At 33.2% G+C, this 21,430-nt stretch overlaps 1 protein-coding gene across 1 annotated transcript; it reads right to left on the bottom strand.

Moving 5' to 3' along the window:
* Positions 1 to 662: 662 nt before the first annotated feature.
* LOC119832738 lies at positions 663 to 19,016 on the bottom strand. Its single transcript, XM_038356458.1, has 3 exons — positions 18,776 to 19,016; positions 4,871 to 7,410; positions 663 to 841 (listed from the first exon to the last, which is right to left on the bottom strand). The coding sequence occupies exons 2-3, from the start codon at positions 7,408 to 7,410 to the stop codon at positions 730 to 732; spliced, it is 2,652 nt and encodes an 883-aa protein (XP_038212386.1). The 5' UTR covers positions 18,776 to 19,016; the 3' UTR covers positions 663 to 729.
* Between the last annotated feature and the right edge of the window lie 2,414 nt (positions 19,017 to 21,430).

The raw sequence follows: 21,430 nt of genomic DNA, 5'->3' as shown, positions 1-21,430 counted from the left end.
ACAATATTTTTCAAGCATCTATCCTGGAATTATTTTATCGATTTTAGTATACCACATTACAATTTATTTATTTACTATAGTGGCATGGCAATACTGTTTGTTAAATATGTCCTATACTTATAAAATCTAATATTTCTTAATTTATTTAAAGTTAAAATCACTCATAAATTATTACATAATAATCACAACTTATATTATTTATCGATAAAAGTCATCAATTAATAAATAACACTATGTAGTACATAAAAAAAAAACAGTTGCGTCAAAATGGAGGGAAAGCAAACTGTCAACCGTAAATTTGTCACGCAATACATTATTATTAGATACTGGCAATTGCATTATTTTAAATTTAAATTCGACATTGATGCCGAATGCCAAACTTTTGTAGAATCATAATTAAGTTATGCTTTATAAAACTTCTTGTTTGAATTAAATTTCAACACAAAATCATTTATCAATCTAGTACAAAACAATTGTTTAGATGTTGATATTTACTCACATATCTGTCGGTTGTCAAATATATTATTATATGTATATCTGCTTAAAACGAATCTATGTTCTAGACAAATAAATAACTATAGAATTATTCATTTGTATCCAAAGCTAAGCAAACCAATTCTATTAGATATAGTTCTCAACTCCACAGATCTTTACTATGTTTCTTATAGGACATGTCACGTTTTAAATAAACTTTCTTTTAAGTTCTGTAGAGGTGGGAAATTATATATATCACTGTAATTCACAATAAAATCTGGAACAGTCGTGATCCCTGCTGGCAGCCATCACGTCTCCCAGCTGGTGGGCCACTGCAGCTGCATTTGCGCTGTTTCCTCTTGATAACCTGGAAATGTATTCATTATAGAGTTAATAAAGAGTTTTTTAATCATGTCACAAGTACTCTACTAATGTAATGTAGGGGCGCAAATGTTCAAATATTTGGATGTTATATGAAGTATAACATGGTTAGCAGGTTTTTGATGTAATTAATAAATAATATACCTTTGTACATGTTTAGGTTTGTTATAGACATACAAAAATTCGTAATTAAAGAAATGATAAAACAATAGTAATAATGTAATAAAAGATTAAACTTATATGAGCTCATTAGTTTTTATATGTAGCTAGACACCCAGAACGACTCAATTATTGAAATAGGCATAAAATGTGTTCCATTACTAATTAATACAGAAAATAATTTCAAAGAAAACACGTGTAATACGATACGATATTTTCCTCATTGAAGTATATAGGTTACCTTCATAAGGTTGTTTACTCGGCCGACTTCACAATTTCTATATTTGAACGAAAACCTTACGAGCAAGGCGCGGTGCGGTAACTTTGACTCTTTGTAGGGCCAGTTCCGCTTTCACGATAAGAAACTCAACGGTTTTTACCGCGTGATCATCGAAAACTTGTACAAATTAACACATACCTACCTTATCAGTTTATCGCTTAAGTTATTATTTTTAACGTGTTTTTTTCGTATGAACCACTTTTCACTTGATCTTTTAATATTTACTGAAACTTAATAATCAATGGACGAAGAATAAGAGAAATTAAATAGAATAGAAGTGAATGTGAATACAATAATTCTGTTCTCCAAATAATGGCCACCCAGTTTCCTGGGAGGAGGGATGGTACCTACCATTCTTATAAAAAAATTGGACCGAATCAAACGTTTCAAAACCTACAGAATTGTAGTGACAAAAAAAACACTTTCGAATTAAGAATGTCTTGACACTTATATGAACTTCCCTCTTGAATCACTGTTAAAAAAAACCCCATCAAAATCCGTTGTGTAGTTTAAAGATCTAGGCAAACATACATACCTACATAGGGACAGACGCGGCAAGTGACTTTGCTTTATACTATGTCTATACTATGTTTATACTATGTAATTATTCACATACAAATCAATGGTATACAATACTTGCTTCGTGTGAAAAGTATGTACAATTTACATACACACAAACACATGCAATTGCAACATTCATTGAAATAATTGTGTCACAATTATAGGCAACAATGAAACCTGACAAAAATATTAATTAATATTAGATATATGCACCGTATCATGAGTCATAAATCATTTCCGCAATAATTAATAAATTGTACAAATTTTCCGCCGGCCAGTTTGGAATGCCGCTCGCACACTTTCACTGTCCACGTATCCGATTTTATGTAACGGAGGTTAGTTTTGGCGGCAAACTGTCTGATGTAAAATTCGACGGTTACGTCATTCTACGGTTACATAATCTCAATATTCGTTTATTAATTTTAAATTATTCCGTGTATCACCTAGTTAAAATTGTTGAAATTTTAATTAAGAACAATTGGACAGAATATTTTTGAAATTAATTAAATTAGAGTTATTTATTCTGAACTGTACTATTGTACTATTGTGCACTGTATTTCTTTAGTAATATGTAATTATAAAACGCAGAAACGTAAAAAAACTAAGGAACGTCTTTTTTGACACAAAGAAGATATTTATTTGTTCAAATGTACACTGCTCGTGTGAAACGAAACGCAAGCTAACACTTTTTTGTACAAACCACTAAATATTTTATAAATTGGGTCAATATCGAGTATTAAGAAGACAGATATATACAAATATACAAACATACGGTGGAGCAAATAAAAGCGTGTTAAAAACGTGTGACATTGCGTGGTCAGGGTGGGGCGAAAACTGCGAAACTATTCGTGAAGAAAATATTAACTGCTTAGTAACGAATGCATTTCACTTTTCTCCATATATTTTCTTTGGAATGCTTTGCTGAGCGTTCTGCCGAATTTCGTATTCGAAAATTTTCATACTTTTGCATTCTCTAAGATTTTCGGCGCTAATTGTAAATTGATTTATTTTTATAGTACCCAGGCAATAAATAGAAAAGAATATGAAAAAGTCCTTAAGTAATTAAACGTGTCGAGATCAAATTATAGTTATATATATTGAAAGATTATTTTATGCGTTGGTAATAATAATAATTAATAAGTACCTATTGAGCAGTAGTGAAAGAGTGATTAGGACCTCAGATAACTATTTCCTGCCATTTATTTTCTTATTACACTTTCCCGATTTAAAATACGGATTTATTTATGAAGGATAAAAAACGGCTTCAACTCCTGCCATAAGTAAAGCCGCGGGCTAAGGCCAGTATAAAAATTTGCATTTTGTACCGCAGTATGTATGTCAGTGGATCATATTCATGAATATGGATTATGGAGATCGTATCAGCAATTATCCATCTCAGTGTATCAATACACGGTCAATCACCACGCGTACATCGCTCAAACCTTTTTTCTCTCAAACCTTTTTACACGCTTTTTATTAGCTTCACCTGTATGTTTGTTTGTAACCGACTTCTTTGGGTGCGATTTTGACCCACTTTAAACGGCCAGATTTCGTTCAAACTTTGTAGATTTATTGAGGACCGATGACAATACACTAATTTGATAAAATTATTCCACTTTTCAATTTGCAAAATATGATTTTTGTTAAAGCGTGTTTTTTAGTTTTTTTAAACTATTATTATTAATATATACCATCCTGCAATGCATGTTTATGATACAAATTACGGAGAAACAAGGACTTCAATTTAGCATTTGTTATCATTTTAGTGTCAATAACTAAAAGGTTACTTTTTCTAAAGGACAAAAACCAATTAGAGGACTAAAGCAACCTCCTAAAGCAGGGCTTTATGCTCATGCACAGCACGAATAGCATAACACAACTAGTATGCTCGTATATTGAAATGGTAGGCGGTTAGATTTTTGGAATCATAAGATATTTTTACCAAATTTAAACACATCACAAATTAGCGCGCATTCCTAATATTTATTCATAAATACATTTTGAATGAGCCGATCAAGATTTTATGAGGTTAATGCGAGGATTATTATATAAATCGATGAGAGAGAAAATAATTCAATTGCGTAAGCAATACATAATCATAAATTAATATGTTATGGTCGATTATCGAGGCTAATTCTAATTATTGATTTAAAGATTGATGTGCTTTTAATTTTAAAGCTTATGATGATTACGCGCTACTTTCAATTTTGGAATGTTGATTCGAGTGTTTGAAAATAGAATGTTTGTAATATATACGTAGCAACTATTTAGTAATCTGTGGTGATATTCGCGAACGGAAAGTATGCATTATATTTGTTGCCATTCACAAAAAAAGTGAAATGAATCGTGGATTAGAATGGAATCAGCTGATATTCGGTATTCAAATAAATGATGGTTCAGAATAATACACTAGAAATATGAAACAAATATAAGAAATTTGTAAATTTATGGAAATCTATGTATTAGAAGTGCCTAGTTTATTAGATAAATAAGTTGTTTCCTAAAAGCGGGATTATAGGATAGACTTTCATTAAAGCATATTTTTATGAAACATGATTTCTTAAAAACAGAATATAGAAAACCTTATGTGACATAAGCATATTTACAATGCGATGTTTATTGACCCATAGAAAGTGTCGATGTAAATAACTAGTTTGAAAGACTTGTCTTATGTATTTACCACGCGTGTATAAAAGGTGTGAATGGTTTTTTAAATATGTATATTCATGACTGTAGATATTTTGATCTTAACTAAGATTTATATGGGACTCGAGTGAATATCGAAATTCATACTAATATTATTAATACGAATGTAACTATGTCTGTCTGTCTGTCTCCCTTCCTTCCCTTCCCTTCCACCTAAGCTACAAAACCGATTTGGATTAAATTTGGGATATGGTCTTTGAGAGACTATAATATAGGACATAAGATAGGTTTTATCCCGGAAATTTCAAGGGAACAGAAACTATGCGTGGATAATTGCGGGCTAGCCAGTAAGTTTATACAAAAACTTACATTTTAAGAAGCGACTCCATTTTCTTTTCCATTGAAAATATGGAGTCCGAGGGCTGTGAGGTGAGGACCTTGCAGAATGTGAATTTTGCACACTGTGAGTCTCTCCAGTCCGTCTGTTTCACCAAGTCCATCGCCGCGGACGTCAGACTTGACTGTGCCGGGTTCGAATCTATGTGCTGCAGGTCATCCGTCATGTCGTCTACTAGAGCTCTCTTCACGCTCCGCCGCTGTCTGACACCAGAAACAACATGGAAAGGCTCGTAGAAACTGACGTGGCGTTTCGTTCTGTCGCTACCGTCTGGCGACATAACCACGTACACGTTCTCGCTGGGCATCTTGTAATTGTCGTCGTAGAACTTTTGCCTGCTGAGAATTTTTCTGTCGTAATCGTAAACCGCGTCGCCGAAGGAGCGTTTGTGTTCCTTTTCCATTGCATCGGCGCTGTCGTCAGCGCTGCGCATTAGATTCACGTCTAGCAGTCTTCCAACAGCTACTGCACCAAGGCCTAAAGCAGCACCACCCGCCATCAGTCCTAAAGCTGGAAGCATCGCCGGTGCACCAGAAGCCGCAGCGGCTACTCCGATCTTATCCTGAGCGTACCTCTGACTTTGTAAAGAATTTGAGGAATACAAACCCAGGTTATGAGATATCTTCTGTGTGGCCTCCGCGAGAGGATCAAATATCGGTTGTGTTACTTTTGCAATAGGGTCTATTAAAGGTTTGGTGAACTGTTGCACCGTCTGACTTGCGCTATTGATGGTATCTTTCATCGAGTTTGTGAAGCGTTGCCATAATGATGGCTCTGGAACGCGTTTGATAAAACCATAGCCATACGGGTATTTTGCCGGGCTGTGGTCGTAATATGAAAACTTGTTATATTCATCCTCATAATACCGGTTATTAGATGGCATGTTTTGACTGCGCTGCTGATTATATCCGTTAATGGGTTCCATTGGGTACGGATGAGCGCTTTTTGGTACAACACTAGTATAATAATTAATCTTTCGTTTGTTTTCATAATTTTCAATATTATCTCGAGTAGCTTTAGCCGGTTGTACCCCGAGATCTGGGTGAGCGTATTGAAGAACTGGATTGCGTACGCTCTCATCGTAGCCTGGCTTTGCGTTTTTCGGTGTGTACATTATAGAATTTGGGAAATTTGTTTCACCTGGATGTTGTAACATACGCCTCTGAATATGACTCTCCGCGTAATCTAGGTCGCCAGTGTGAGCTCTTGAACTGCGACCGCTGAAATAATCGCGTTTTAACTCTTGGTCATTGATCTGTTTGATATATTCGATTAGTTTAGAGTTAGCCACTTTAGAATTATCAGCCTTTGTGAAAGGCCCGTATCCAGATTTGATGTAATGGTTATCTTTTTTAGGCTTATATTGTACAGACGGAACGAAATCATCTGATTCGAATTTAATGTTGTCGAATTTAGTAAACGGTCCATCTTTCGGTTCAAAGTTATCTTCTTTAGTAAATGGTCCCAAGTTCTGCGCTGGATCGGCAGCAGCTAAGTCCGGGTACACATCGGCTTCTGGTATGGCTTTAGGTGGGGTGTAGCCTTCAGGGTAAGGGACAAGTTCACCATTAACAACGCGCGCATTCCTCCACGTCTTCTTATCTGACTCATCATCCGGCATTCTAATACCTTGAATTTCTGGTATTCCATCATCACCTAAAGTTAATATCGATCTTCCTCGTTTGTTGAATTTATCGATAGCCTTTTTCACGTACATTGAATCTGAGCTCACCATAACCGGGTCGGGCACTTTGAAAGATTTAGCGTCACCGTCTGAAACTTTAGTGCTAACAACTTCTATGTATACTGGATTTCTATCGTTTTTGATAACAGGGTTGTGCGGATCAAAACGATAGCTTTTGATAGGGCCGTTGTAGTCCATATAACTCGTCGATGTTATGTAAACCTTTTTGTTTTCTACTTTTTCCTGATTATCGTATGTGGGGTAATAGCTGGAAGTTTCAGGGTCTGTTTGGGGTTTGCCACCATTTTCTTGTATGTGAGATTCGGGATAGACAGACACCGGTGACCAGTTTCCATATTCAGCCTTGATATCACTGAATTCATCGTGTTTATTGCGATTGATATAGTAATCGAAACCAGCTAAATCACTACTGACAGGACCTAAGTTCAATTTTCTTTGATCCCTCGAGTCTGTTTTGTTTTTGTTTTCTTCTGTTGTGTTAAATTTTACGTTTGGTAAAGTCGTTTTTACCGAAATGGTGGTTGGCGCTGGGGTGGTGCTGCTAGCGTGGGTCGAAGACTTTGCATCTTTCTTTTTTACTATTAGTTGCGTTAGGTGTCCAGATTTAGTTCTGACGTTAACAGTCTGCGTATCGTGGGGATTGAGACTTCTTGATACTTTTAATTCTGTTCGTGTTGTCCTTGACGGTAGGATAGTGGTCCTTATTGTCTTGGTGGTCGTGGTATTGTCGTTGGCATCGGCTCCAACGCTGATGGCGCAGAACAGCCAGAGAATGGCACATATCCGTAGTGTATTTACGGGAGCCATCTGTAAAGAGAAAAATAGAAAATTAGTCGAACTCATCTCGATTCACAACATTATCTATACAACAACATTTCTGTTACAAGTATATATATAGATTAAGATACATTCGGTTATTGCATCAACCTATTACATCTGCTACTACTATAGGATCATTTGAGAGGTAACGCAAGCATTTAAAGTAGTAAAGAAATTATGGTATCAGTTGTATAAAGTGTCTCATTACATCGCATGACAGTTGCGGCAAGTGATTATACAACACATGTAAATAACTTTTACATGTGTAGCTTTCAAACTTTCGGATGTGTGCAGTTATGTCCGTATATCGTGTCAGAAATGTTTAAATAGCTAATAATATAGAGAAGTGTAATACTGCTAGTTGAATTCCCCACCATTTTACACTGACATGGTGTACCTAACATTTAACTAAACATATATTTATCGATCCTTAAAGCATACGTAGGTATTACCAGTATTCTTCAACGTACAGAAGTCATTAATTTCCGTTTACATATTTTAAATTAATACAGAAAATGTATCTAGTAGAAAATTAATTAACTTCATAATACTCGTAGTAACAGCTAAACCCGAGGCTTAATGGATTTTGATTAAACTGTGCCCAGTAAAGTGTAAAGCAAAGAAACAAAATGAATTTTCACTTTCACTAGCGGCAAAGAGATGCGTAGTTTGAGTTATATTTCTAAATTAGTGGGCATGCTTAAAACCGGTTGTGTTTTGTAATCTATTAATTGTACATTTGTTGAAATTAATTATACTTTGAATGTTTTTTAATTAGAGATAGAGTAGACAGATACGCATACAAATGTGTTAAAATTATATATTGGGTTTGGGGAAGGGTATCAATATAGTTTAAGACTTTTTTTAGGTTATATTGGTTTATTCAGAGTCAAATAATAGCTTTAAATATGGCAATTATTATTTTACTAGCTGCGCCCCGCGGTTTCACCCGCGCAAGTCCGTATCCCGTAGGAATATCGGTATAAAAGTTGCCTATATGTTATTCCAGTTGTCCAGCTGTCTACGTACCAAATTTCATTGTAAACGGGTCAGTAGTTTTTGCGTGAAAGAGCAACAAACACATACACATCATTACAAACTTTCGCATTTATAGTATTAGTAGGATAGTAGGAAGCAGGATTGGTAAGATTTATAGCGACTTCATTTTTTAGCGACCAGGTTAATCGCATTTTTTAGCGATCCTGATTATAAAACATTGTAAAAACGTTAAGTCTTTAATTTCTTAATACTCGCATTAATTCAACGCAATAAATTATAAAACACTTTATTTGTTTTCTTTTTTGTGAATTAATGAATAAACGTCGCCTAAAATTTAAATAAAATTATGAATTTCGTTACATAAGCTTAGAGATATTTATTTATTAATGGAAAAACAGAAGAAAGTACACATTATTAATGTAGCTAAAGATAGTTTATTGGATTCAAAGTATCTGCCAATGAATCGTTCCGCTTATCAAGCTGCGCGTGCGCACATAAATACAACAATGTTAGAAAATAATGTTTTGCATAAAAATCTGGGTAATGCTACTTTACTGCTTGTTGACAGCCTCTGTTATTCTTTTAAATTGTATCTTCAATTTCTGAATGCACACAATACATATATAAAGCCCGATCGTGCAAAAAAGTAAGATTTCAGGATGTGTTTGTATTCTACTCAAGTTTCTAAATGCGCAAATAGATTTTATGATGGGTAACAATATATCAGAAATTTTGACTGATAATTTTTTTGATTATCAATTGTTTATTATACATGTACGTAATCAATAAAAGCTTTTGATTCTTCGTTTTACATCTTATTTTGTATTTATTATCTCGTTGTATGCAAGATAAATGACTGTAAAAGTAGACATATAGTAATAGGCATAGTTTTTATACATAAAAGCATAAAAGTTGCCTATTGTCATGTAATACTTATTCATATAATTCTTATAATGGTTCTAGCGACTGGCTTTTTATATAATTTACGATGAGTTTCTAAAAGTTATTGTGCAAATGGAAATTGTCGGCGTTTCCGTGTCTCGTGTGTCTCTGAGCGGTGATAATGTATCGCACGTGTGTTTTAATATTTATTCCTACAAATAAAATAGAAGAGATAAATATACAAAACGGTATTAAGGTATAAAAAGGCCTTGCTGATGCAATCAATCGATTTTGACTCAATTATATAAGTATATGTAGAATATGTTTCTTCAAATTCCAAGTTTTTTGTTTAAAGTTCCACAGAACTTTATAAAAAGTTACGTATAAAAACTTTATATTTGTTAAATCGCATGCAAATTCGAAAATATTTATATAAAATAAAATAAAAGCTACATATTATGATACAAGGAAAAACTCCGTAACATACTAAGTTTTCTTCCTTCTCCTATACATCTCTCTCTATACATCAATTCTCCCCTGATGTACCTAACTTGACGAGTTCCTCAATTTTCTCCCGTCGCCATTAAATAGTTTCACTTTAAAACGATTTAAAATAAATATCTAATTATATAACTGCCCTTGCACGACCAGTGAAAGGCACATAATATTTGCTCATTTTCACAATACATTTGAATACAAGGCATTGTTTATCAAAACGTTTGTGAAGCCATGAATTAGTTCTGCTCTAGTAAGCGGATACGCGGAGCTACACTTGTACAAATTATCGTTATTTTAATGTTTAATTTACTAATTACGGAGGGATATCTACTCTTTTACTATCTGTACTAATTTATCTGTAATGCTGAGCATGAAGCGTCTATGAATTATAATGTATTATCAATCAGAAAGAGTATATTTTACCTAAAAACGTATTTCATACGCGTGGTCTTAATCAATTTTCATGGTACAATTTATTTTGTCCTATTTTATCGTAGAATTTATCAAAATCCTTTTTTAACGGATGCCTACGTCATAACATCTATCTGCATACCAAATTACAGCACTATCCGTCAGTGTGGGCTGTGCGTTGATAGATCAGTATGCCAGTTAGTTCACCTTTCAGTTATATATATTTAGATAAAGTTTTTTTTACATTTAATGCAGGGATTCAGTACTTTCGCACTAACATAGCCGCAGCGCAGCGCAGGTGAACGACCCCGATATCCGGCCACCATGAGAGTGAAATCTCTTGCTATCCGAGTGAAGCTTACACCTCACCTGTCATTAATAAAACAATACAACTGCGTGTAAAAAAGTATTTGTTGAGCACAATTTGAATAATATCGCCATTTTTAGAACGAACCTACTGAGGATAATTTTTATAAAGTATAGTATTATGCTATCTGTGGTTAAGGTGAGAATGTGCAATCCAATATCCACATCACCCTTATACCAGTTGGTGAAGAAAGAATCGTGATAGAATCGGCGAATTAAAAACATTTTACGTCGTATATTAAGTTTTATTAAGTAAACGTATAAAAAATTTCACATTTATTTTTAGTTTAACATAGAAAAGATTTCACAAAATTATATATTTCATCTAAAATTTTTAATTATTTAAAATGAAAATTTAGTATCATTTTAAGGCATATTAATAAAATTCGTTAAAGTTGAAAAGTAAAATTAAAAATAAGTGAAAAAGAAAATAATATAATTTTTTAATTTCTATTTCGTTTGACCTTAAATAAATAATAAGGAAGTATCAAATCATTTATAATTACGAAACAAATTAAATTTGCGGATAGTAAAGGTCTGCAACATAATAACTAAACGAACTATTACTATACGAATTTTAATGTTTTTAAAGTTTTCACGCAAATTCTGATGAGCCGATTTCAAAAATTCTTTCAATATTGCAATTTCTCTGAGTGATATAGAGTATAATATATGTCCCACGGGCGAAGCCGGGGCCTTGCCTTTCTGGCAGGCAAGGTGGGTTTTCTGGGGAAAAAACTCTCGTATGTCTCTAGTTTCAAACTAACTCTGTATTACATTTCATGCAAATCGGTTCAGTGGTTCAGTAGTGAAGAAGAGACAGGCAGACAGACATGGAAACTTAGTAAATTATTTGTTTCTTTAGATACTATGTCTTATAGATAAATAGAAGGTAAAGTTAAGATCGGAATTAAACTTCACTTCCATATGCCAGGGCTGGCAACTGAGCTGGTGGTTTGCCTGATGGGAAGATTAAAGAGGCCACATTTATAGACATATAACACATATAACCAAACAAACAGAATATTTATATAAATATGTATTTACATTAAATTTTTGAATATCATATATGCATTAAAAATTCCTACATGTTATTATATCATTTATCATAGATTTACGTTATTATAATTTTTGGCGCCAAATTGCACATCGTATAAAATTGATGAGAATATTAAGGTATTTAAGTATATCACGACATTTACACACCCTGTGACCCATGGGTCAAACTCACAGGTACTTGTATTTGCTTTGTATTGGGTTGATGCAACCGTTTCCTGTACAGTTGCAACTTGCAACACTCGATTGTTCCGTGAATGGTGGCTTTATTTGTGTTGCGAAATCGTTCTCATTATCTATTGTATGTGTATTATTGGTGCAGGTTATATATTTTTGTTTGTTTATTTATTTATTTTTCAAATAAAAATGTAATTTAACGAAGTACGCTATTCTTTATTTATATTGTAATTAATTTAAAAGTTTCTGTGTTTTATAGATAAAAGAAAAGTCATGGATGTCAAAAACACAAAATAATTTTATTAAATGTTTCAACGTGTTTTTTATAAATAAATAATAAACTCAAAACAAAAATTACCAAACTTTTCTACAAAAATAAACATTACGCCTTGACTTTACTATTAATTGCAATTTTGCTAAATTCTACCGCGTTTTTAGGATTAAAGATTAAACACGAAAGAATAACAGATTATCTATCATAATATGTCCTTGTGTGGGAGGTCAAGGCAAGCAGGGGCCGTAAAAGCGTGGTCTAAATATACGTATTAGGTCCGACGTAACGTAAAAGTAAATAAAAAAGTGGAAATAAACATGAAAGTTGAACAAATATACTTGTGTGAGATGTTGCTTTATAAATTATGAAGCAGCAATGTAAGTTGACTTAATTTTAGTTAACCTTATTTCAAACAAAACTGCCTTCAAATTGTCATATCGAGACAAATATTTCACGGGGAAGGAGGGAAGGTCGCCTCACTAGTACAAAGTTTTGAGGTAAAAAATGATAGTGAGAATGCTCATTAAAGTGATATATACAATGATATATACAATTAAGTAGATCATTTCGAGTTGGTTTCCCGAAGTTTTGTTGATACCTGAAATGTTACGGATACGGTCAGAGAGCTGACGTGTGTCTCTTTAAGTTCAAATGTTGATCTAACAGAATACTCAGATATTTAGCTTTTTGAGTATTTAATCGACTGATTAGTAGTCCCTGTTTTCGGAATCTCTATCACGTCCCATAAAAAGGCGACGAAGCTGTAGTTTTGCGATAATAATGACTTCGAAGAATTGAAAAACTTCCCATGTCTGAATAATATTATTGTAACATGTGGTAAATTGGACATGTGCTTTTTATAGGTTTTTTTTTGTAAATTTGAAGGATAATTTTTTTGTCGTAGCGGGCTGTCTGAGCTGGTGGTTCGCCTGATAGTAAGCGATCACTACCGCCCATGAATATTCGTAGAGGTAGTGCCTCTGCGAGCGCACAGCCTGTTCTTAAGAGTTGAGGGATAAGGAAAGGATTGACATCTGGAAAGGAAGAATGGACTGGGAAGGGTGAGGAAAAGAAAACGGGCCTATACGTGCCATAATAACGAGAGTACAGAAAAACGCTATTCTGTCTGTATCGAGTGTATTATAAAATCAAAGATTTATTATATTAACTATGTCAATTTATAATACTGGCGTGTTTAAGGAAGCCGAATAAGAAAGGTACATTCCTATATAATTACAATATCGGAATCGCGCTGAAGAGAAAGTTAGCGCTCATACGATCATTAAGGTAACAAGTGAGGGTTCATTGTTATCGGATTATTTAAATTTACAGTTTAATAGAATCTATTTAATTATAATTCATACCGCAGTTTTAATGTATTTTTATTATTATGGATTGTTGCTACTTGCTACTGGATTTTGACGTTTGTCGCATAAAATTCTCTTAAAATTCTTTGCCTTTACTTTTCCTTTATTTTTCATCTTCTTTTTGCGTTAAACTTTCCTTCTGAGTAAGGTGCTACTTACTTAGAATGGTATCATTGATTGAACCAACTACCACAAGGAAAACGATGTAGTGTTTGAACGAGAGAGTATCTTAAAAGCTTATATAATATTTATATAATTAAGTGAATTATCAGGGGTCTCTTTAAATTTGTATCTGCGTTTGTACGCCCGATGTTGTTATTAGATTAACAATTTATTCATATAACCATCATTCATAATTGGTGTAATTCGCCCTTACTTTCCTTTATGGTAATAGCATATGTTTAAATATAAAGTGAACTCGAAATTGTAATTTAAACGTCAATTTATAAAAAGTATTTATGAAAATTCACATCGTAGCTATCTTTTTCACGATGAGGAAGCGAGTGATTAACATCTATATGATCACACATGAATCATCATGTTTCTAAGTAATAAGGAGTGATAATTAATTGGTCCATGCACATGGAATGGGTAATTATTATTAATCTTATACAATATTGATCATTGAATGAAAGAGTTTTTGTTATAATGATTCGCATCATGCTTTTAATTAATATATATACGTAGAATCAAAGAGCATTGATATTAAGTCAATTAACAAGCTATTAAAGAAAATCGGTCAAGTGCGAGTCGAAGTCGGGTCACTAAAGATTCCGTATAAATAAGCTAAAGAGTTAATGCAAAATAAATTGGTTACCCATCCAATTGATGACCTTGTCAAACGTTGTTTACCATCAACATTTTATTATTTGTTGTTATGACAATAAAAATATATCATTATTGAACCAACAGACGGACGGACAGACAGATCTATCTGTGTCTATGTCTATCTAGATGGATATCGAAGTCTTATTAATAGAGTCCCATTTTAAATTTTGTTTACCTACCTTAAAAATATCTTGTATAAAATTGCATTTCCTAAAGTGCCAAGTCGCAAATTCAATGAAATAAATGTAATTGTCAAACTGTGGAATAAAAAAGGATATAAGAAAAACATGCAACAAGGTAACCTTCTACAGTCCGCAAACATACATTCAAGATGCCTTTTAAGGTATAAACAAACTTTTTAGTTCAACGGTTGCAACTCAGACAGACAAAGGCGATGCTTTAACGTTTTGAAGAGCAAATGGAATTTTTTACTATCTCGAAATATTCTGGTTAATATCAAAACGTATTTATGTACGCTTCAAATTGTCAGAACTTGACCAAATTTAGATGGGACCACATGGTAGGCACCAGCTTTCAAATAAGAAAAGAATCATAAAAATTGGTTTTTTTATAGGAAATTGTTGTTTTCTCTTAAATAATGGCTCCACCCAATAAATAAGGATTCCGCCCATGTCCAGTATGGAAATTGTTACCATTTGGTCCCCTTTCATGCCCCCCCCCCACCTAATTTATTTTATTATTGACATAGTATATTTACGTTCAAAGACCGCAAACACGGATTTAGCGCGAAATTGCCTTTGCTTACGATATTGCCGCATCTGAGGAAATGCTCTTTTTTGTTTATAAAATAATTGAAAGAAAAAATACGGAATAGTTTCATCTATATTTTGTATTTATGTATAACTTATGCTATATTCAAGTAACAAGATTTGTATCGTGTTATAAAAATCCAAACTACTGGCAATTGTTCAAACCTGGTTAAATTCAAGTTTGTAGTGATTTATTCGCTGATAGAGGCGTGACGGCTGCTCCAAATAACTTAATAGTAACTTGAACAATTTGGGACACTTGATAAGCATGTGTTTAACATGAACAATGGTTTCAAACAAGCATTTATTAGATTTTAAGTACCAAAACATTTGAAAGAAGTAAATTTTTTTCATATCGTTATTAAAAGTTTGTATATACGTCTAGTCACCCTATCACACTAATATTATAATTGTGAAAGTTTGTTTGTTTGGATGTTTGTCCGTCAATTACGCTGAAGTTACTGAACGGATTTTGATGAAATTTGGTATACAGAATACCGATTAAATGATCCCTTGGGATAAAACAGGAATCTTGATATCTGGGCGGAGCCGGGACGAGCGTCGAATATTCAATAAAAATGAAAAAATTATAACTATGTGTTTACAAGTATGTGTGTGAATCATGCAAAAATATTTTTTACTTTTTCTTTGAGTTATATTTGCACATGTTCTTGGGTATTTTATAAAAAACACGCGAATCTTTACTTAACTCCACACAACACGAACGAAGTCGCAGGCTAAAGCTATCTTCTTATATTTCCCATAGAAAATTCTAATCTATATTCACAATACACGGTAATGGGAAACGGTTGGTAATACTCGTTCTGATTCACACAGTGTCGCTTACAAAAGATATTGAAGAAAGAATTACGATATTTACTGTGGAAAATATTGCTATTTTATAATAGGCCTGTTGTGTAACCTTATCGTTTGAATAAACTAGTCAGAAACAGGGCTACTTCTATTTGGTAGAACAAGTCAAGGAATATGCCTATTAACAGTAGTAACATTAAATATGTTCACTCACAAACAACTCACAAGCAACTCACAAGCAACTCACAAGCAACTCACAAACAACTTACAAACAACTCACAAACACTCTCAAACTTACTCCCAGTAGCATGTTACTATTTCACGCCGGTTTTCTGTGTGGGTGTGGTGCTTCGGTGCGAGCTAGCCCAATTCGTGCTGAAGCTTGCTCGATTCCCACAAATGAAACATCTTTTCATTTGTATTTAAGAGAATATAATTAAATGATGCATCGACAAAAAATTGATTGTTGTAACAATTAGCATAAAATTTAAAACAAAAAAAATACTTTATTTGAGTTATTTCGCTGCATGTATAAGGTTTCATATTGTTTAAAACCCTTTAGACTTGAATCGGTTGCAATACTAATTTCGCTACACATGCGACTCGTGAGATGGTTTATACAGGTTTTCGCCATTCTAATTTATGTGGCCGACCCGCATCGCTAGTGCAATCGATTTGTATTCACATGTCACAGAGATACCGGCCTTGCGCTATCCTAAATAATAATGATGGTTAGGTAATGCAATAGAAGGTACTAGAGAGTCTTAGTGTGTATAAACTGGTATTGATAGGTGTAAAATATGGTAAATAAGATGAAGCAGTGTTACTTTCGCGTCTAGCATTATGTAAATAGACGTTGTTATATTTTTTGCTGTTATTATTAGATTGGTATTAATAGTAGGATTAATAATTCAAGAAATCATAGGAAAATAATTATAAGAACTGTACGTATGTATTATGTTATGTAAAGATACATCCCAAGAGTTGCCATGATGCGGTCATAGGGCTTGTACTCTGAAAAAATGTACAAATCGCATGTAGAGCCAAGGGTCTAACTCCACACGCCCCTAACTCTACAACTAACAAGCTCTATCTTCATGTAACGGTTAAGCTAAAAATTGCAGACTTTATATAGATTAACTGATAGAGAACGTGTCTCAGTTTAGATTATAAATAAGCAAAGATAAGCAAGTTATCAGGCTTGCTGGTTTTAAATACTTAAAATATACAAGTTCCGTTTTTATAATATTAAAGATAATTAAGTTATATTTAAAATGTATTTAGTTCTTTGAGTTTGAGAGCCAGGATGGAGGAAGTTTCATGTAATATCTACTAAAGTTGCTAGTTGAGAGTCCTACGGAAGAATTTACAAAAAGAAAATAATTATTTCTCTGAGAAACGAAAACTAAATCCTTAAAAATTTCAGTGTATTATTATATATATCTATTGATGATAACTTTAGTAACAGATACTGTTTCGCACTAAAGTAATAAATTCAACCGTTGGTCGAGTTCTCACACGAACACAGAACGCGTACAAACACGCACAATTACATTGTGAACAATTAATTCACGTAAAAATTCTTGTGACTGAGTAAAAGAAAATAGTTTTCACTGTTACATACTTCTGCGGAAGTTATTGTTATACATTGTTCGCGGAAGAACGGTTTAATATTTATTTAATTTCTTACATTTGTGACTCATTTCGAGCATAATACCGATGTTAACATATCAATGTATTTATTTATCATTGTGTTTCATTTAGCATGTTGATTTTTTATGAATAATTACTGCTCTTGTATATGTTATTAATAACGGTTGTTGTGGTGGTAATTGATTATTTAAATTTAGTAGTTTGGTATTATTCACTTTACAGTATATTTGATAGTTTAGTTTAAATCAATGATAGAAAAAATAATTAGAAGGGTTGCTATTTACCTATATCGGAAAATTACTTAAAGGCACTGTTGGTTTTTAAGACTATACAAAATATAATCCTTTTTAATGTATTACTTTCTATTAATAATTTCACCCTCGTTTATTTTATACTGATGTTAATGTAATTGCATTATTTAGTCTGTGTCATAAGGTAAGTGTTCAACTATTGTAATGGCAATATACAATAAAGACAATTAAGCTTGACCTGTGTGGATTGTTTCATTGACAAATTTTATTCCTTGTGTATTTGATTGGTTCTTCACAATCTTGCCATATTTTATGAGTCTATATTCTTTTGAAAGATTAAATATTTCGTATAATTTTGATTTACCACACAAAAAACAAAAAACTTAACCGACATTTGCTAAAACGGCGTTCTCAATATATTATATTCTATAGCGTATTGAATTGGTTATAATGGTAATGATACAGGATAGAAGAATACACGGACAAAGACACGCAATGCCTTAAGAATGTCTGCTGATGTCGTGCTGGATATTGAATTAATGATAGTGCTTTATAGTTATTTTCACACAGGTAATTGTTTACCTCAATAATTTTACTAAATTATTGTCATATCTTTATCATATTACAGAACATAAAATTTAAAAAATTGTGGTCTGTTTTGACGTTATACATAATATTTGTAATAAAACGAAGAGAAGAAAATACGCTCATGTGTAACTGACACAAATATTGGCACAATCAAGTAATATGTGAATTCAGCTATGGATTATACACAAACAATGAAAGTCATACTTGTGCGTAATCCGGATAAAACGTATATTAATCTTATTTCAGATAAATCGATGCTATAACTTTTTCAAAAACCCAATACAAAACCTTTCAGATTTGCAGCACAATTAGGTATGTATGTAATGTCTAGCTTGTAACATAACAATCGTACTTCCTAAGTGAAGAAAGTTATCGTATATTCACTTGCCGCTTACATAGAACGGTATTACTCAAGCTTACCGCGCAGTGTCCCGTCGTAGAAAGTGAAATTTAGCGCGGGCGCATGCTCCGCCCTCTTTCAAACACTCTCACTATCCCGGGCTTGCACTATTTGAAAAAAAAATCGAATTTTTAAATATCGAATAGTGGAATAACACTTATTTTTAATTCGCGTAACGGTGACCGTTTTGTCGTCGGTAGGGTAAGGCGCGTGGATTACGACTGTGATGGCCGAAGCAGCGCGCCGAGCGTTGTGTAAGCGAACGTCGGCGAAGAAGGGAGCTTGCTATTGCATAACATGACTGTATGAGCTTCGCAGCAGCGGCCGAGATGTGGAGGAAAGAATATGAAACTTTTGTTTGCGAAGCGTAATGGTTTGTTTAAATCTTATCAAATCGTACATGAAAACAAATTATTTTATACTTACTTCAATCCATTCTTCGATAAATAAATCATAAAAGTATACCTTTTGAAGAAATGAGCAATATTGCAGTCTATTTATCGATTGAATGATGTCAAAGGGCTTCTAGAACAGACATTATATTCCTATGTACCTACACATTATCGTTTGGACTGTTTTTATACTGAGAAATATGTGATTAATTACTTTTTGGAATTGCGAATTGTTATTAATATTGATTGAAATTCTATTTTTTGTAGCGCAAGCAATTTATATAAATTAAATTGCTTGATTGAAATAATTAATTATTTGTTCATATTTATAAATCATTTGATTTGTATCTATAATACTTAATTATTGTAACATTTTTTTACTTAACGTAGTAAAATGGGAATCGATAACAAAGTGATGTAGATTGTTATGAAAATAAAAAGTTAAAGAGAAAAATACGAATCAATATACAATAAATGAATATACTACAAACTATTTGCCTATTATTGCAAGATGTTTTTACTTTTAAATTGAATATTAGTGTTATCATTAAATAAACTAACACAAAAGAAAATCAACGGCAAACCCATCTAAAGTTAGCTAAAGTAACTTATGTCTAAATGCGTTGCGAGTAGCACCGCGTGACATAACTATGCGAAAAGAGAGTCGCAGTTAGCAATTAGCAGTCTTGTCTACGTACCTAGTGTATACTCATCTGAGAACATTGAACTGCGCTGCATTTGGACATATCGGCTTTCAATTTAAATAAATCAATGACATATTTGCTTTTTTATCACATGTATGTATGTATGTAAGTACACACACATATTGAATTTTATATGTAACTAGCTGATTCATAGATGCTTCATCCTACTAATATTATAAATGCGAAAGTTTGTAAGGATGTGTGTATGATTGTTGGTCTTTCACGCAATAACTGCTGAACCGATTGCAATGAAATTTGGTAAGCAGATAGCTGAACAACTGGAATAACATATAGGCAACTTTTTCATCCCGATATTCCTACGGGATACGAACTTACGCGGGTGAAACCGCGGGGTGCAGCTAGTAGCTTTATAAAGCTTAGCTTTTATATTATATAAAGAGTATATTATTTTCAAATACAAACAATTGTCTCATAGAATCTCCCCGTATCGATGTAGAAGAAACACAAACAGATACTTCGCGACTGTAATATTACTGAGGATTGTAAATAAAATTCTCCTTCACAAGAGTGAAGCCTACTGACAGATGCTTGTGCTTAACAGGAGACACCAATCATAAGATAAATTATATATTTTTTTAAAGTAGGCAAAGAGAACCATCTCTAGTTGAGATAAATGTGGTTATTACAGAAAACGTTTTACTTTGTGTATATATAGAAATTGGGTGAGTAAGATTTAATTATAGCTCCTTATAAATGCAGGTTTTATAGGATCCTATCTACAATAATTCAGTTTGAATCAACTCTGTTAAAAGGTTGGAAAATGAAAATAACTAAAAACTACTATAGACCAACTGTCAAGTATACCGTGTGTTTACTGGAAATAAATTCACTTGTTCTACAATGTGGTATTAATGTTTTATCGTTTCCCATTCCAATCATCCAAAATAAACATCGAACGGGCGATAAATTTTCGTGAATGAAACCAAATCTCGGGCCCACCTGTAGCACTGACGGATGTGTGTCCACAAGGCCACTGCTTTCACCCAATGGCATGCATTACACAACTAGTATTTATGTAACCTCGCCAGCTCGTCTGCTCGGTGCTGATGACAGATATTGATGGGTTCGTCAGTAGATGGTGCTTTGTGACTAATGAGCCTTTCATGATACGCTCTGATAGCCATTGTGTGGATTAGGTTTTGTGTGAATCGTAATTAATTTCGTTTCATTATATGCGTGGTGAAGTTTAAACTGTGTTGAATTGGATGATTATGCTTGATTTGATGGATGAGGTGGATTCGAATAGGTTTGAAGTGAAGCCATTATGTCCTTTCGTATAATCAAATCTAGTGTTATATGAAGTAATAAGATAAAAACTCTATCTATCTATCTGTCTATCTCTCTAAGCTCTGTCTATCTAAATATTTAATGATGTGTTTGGTTTCAACGTAAGAGATATACAGTAGGGTTAGGTAGGGTATCAAATAAATAGAATTGGTACATTATTAAGTAGACAACTCAACAGCTTTAGTCAATAATCTAACAGCTGTAGCTACCACAGCTATGCAAAAGAGACATACAAATTGTCGCATATAAGGCTTATAACTAGCTGTGACCC

Source organism: Zerene cesonia, chromosome 16, assembly GCF_012273895.1.
Source record: "Zerene cesonia ecotype Mississippi chromosome 16, Zerene_cesonia_1.1, whole genome shotgun sequence".
Classification (NCBI taxonomy): Eukaryota; Metazoa; Arthropoda; class Insecta; order Lepidoptera; family Pieridae; genus Zerene; species Zerene cesonia.
Note: the sequence above shows the minus strand (reverse complement) of the source record. Positions and strands in the feature narration are given on the sequence as shown.

Bases quoted from the DNA above. Each gene is read 5' to 3' on its own strand.
- LOC119832738 (XM_038356458.1), bottom strand. From the start codon at position 7,410: ATGGCTCCCGTAAATACACTACGGATATGTGCCATTCTCTGGCTGTTC. The intron at 842-4,870 runs GTAAGTTTTTGT...ATACATTTCCAG, and splicing joins ATGGAGTCGCTTCTTAAAAT to GTTATCAAGAGGAAACAGCG.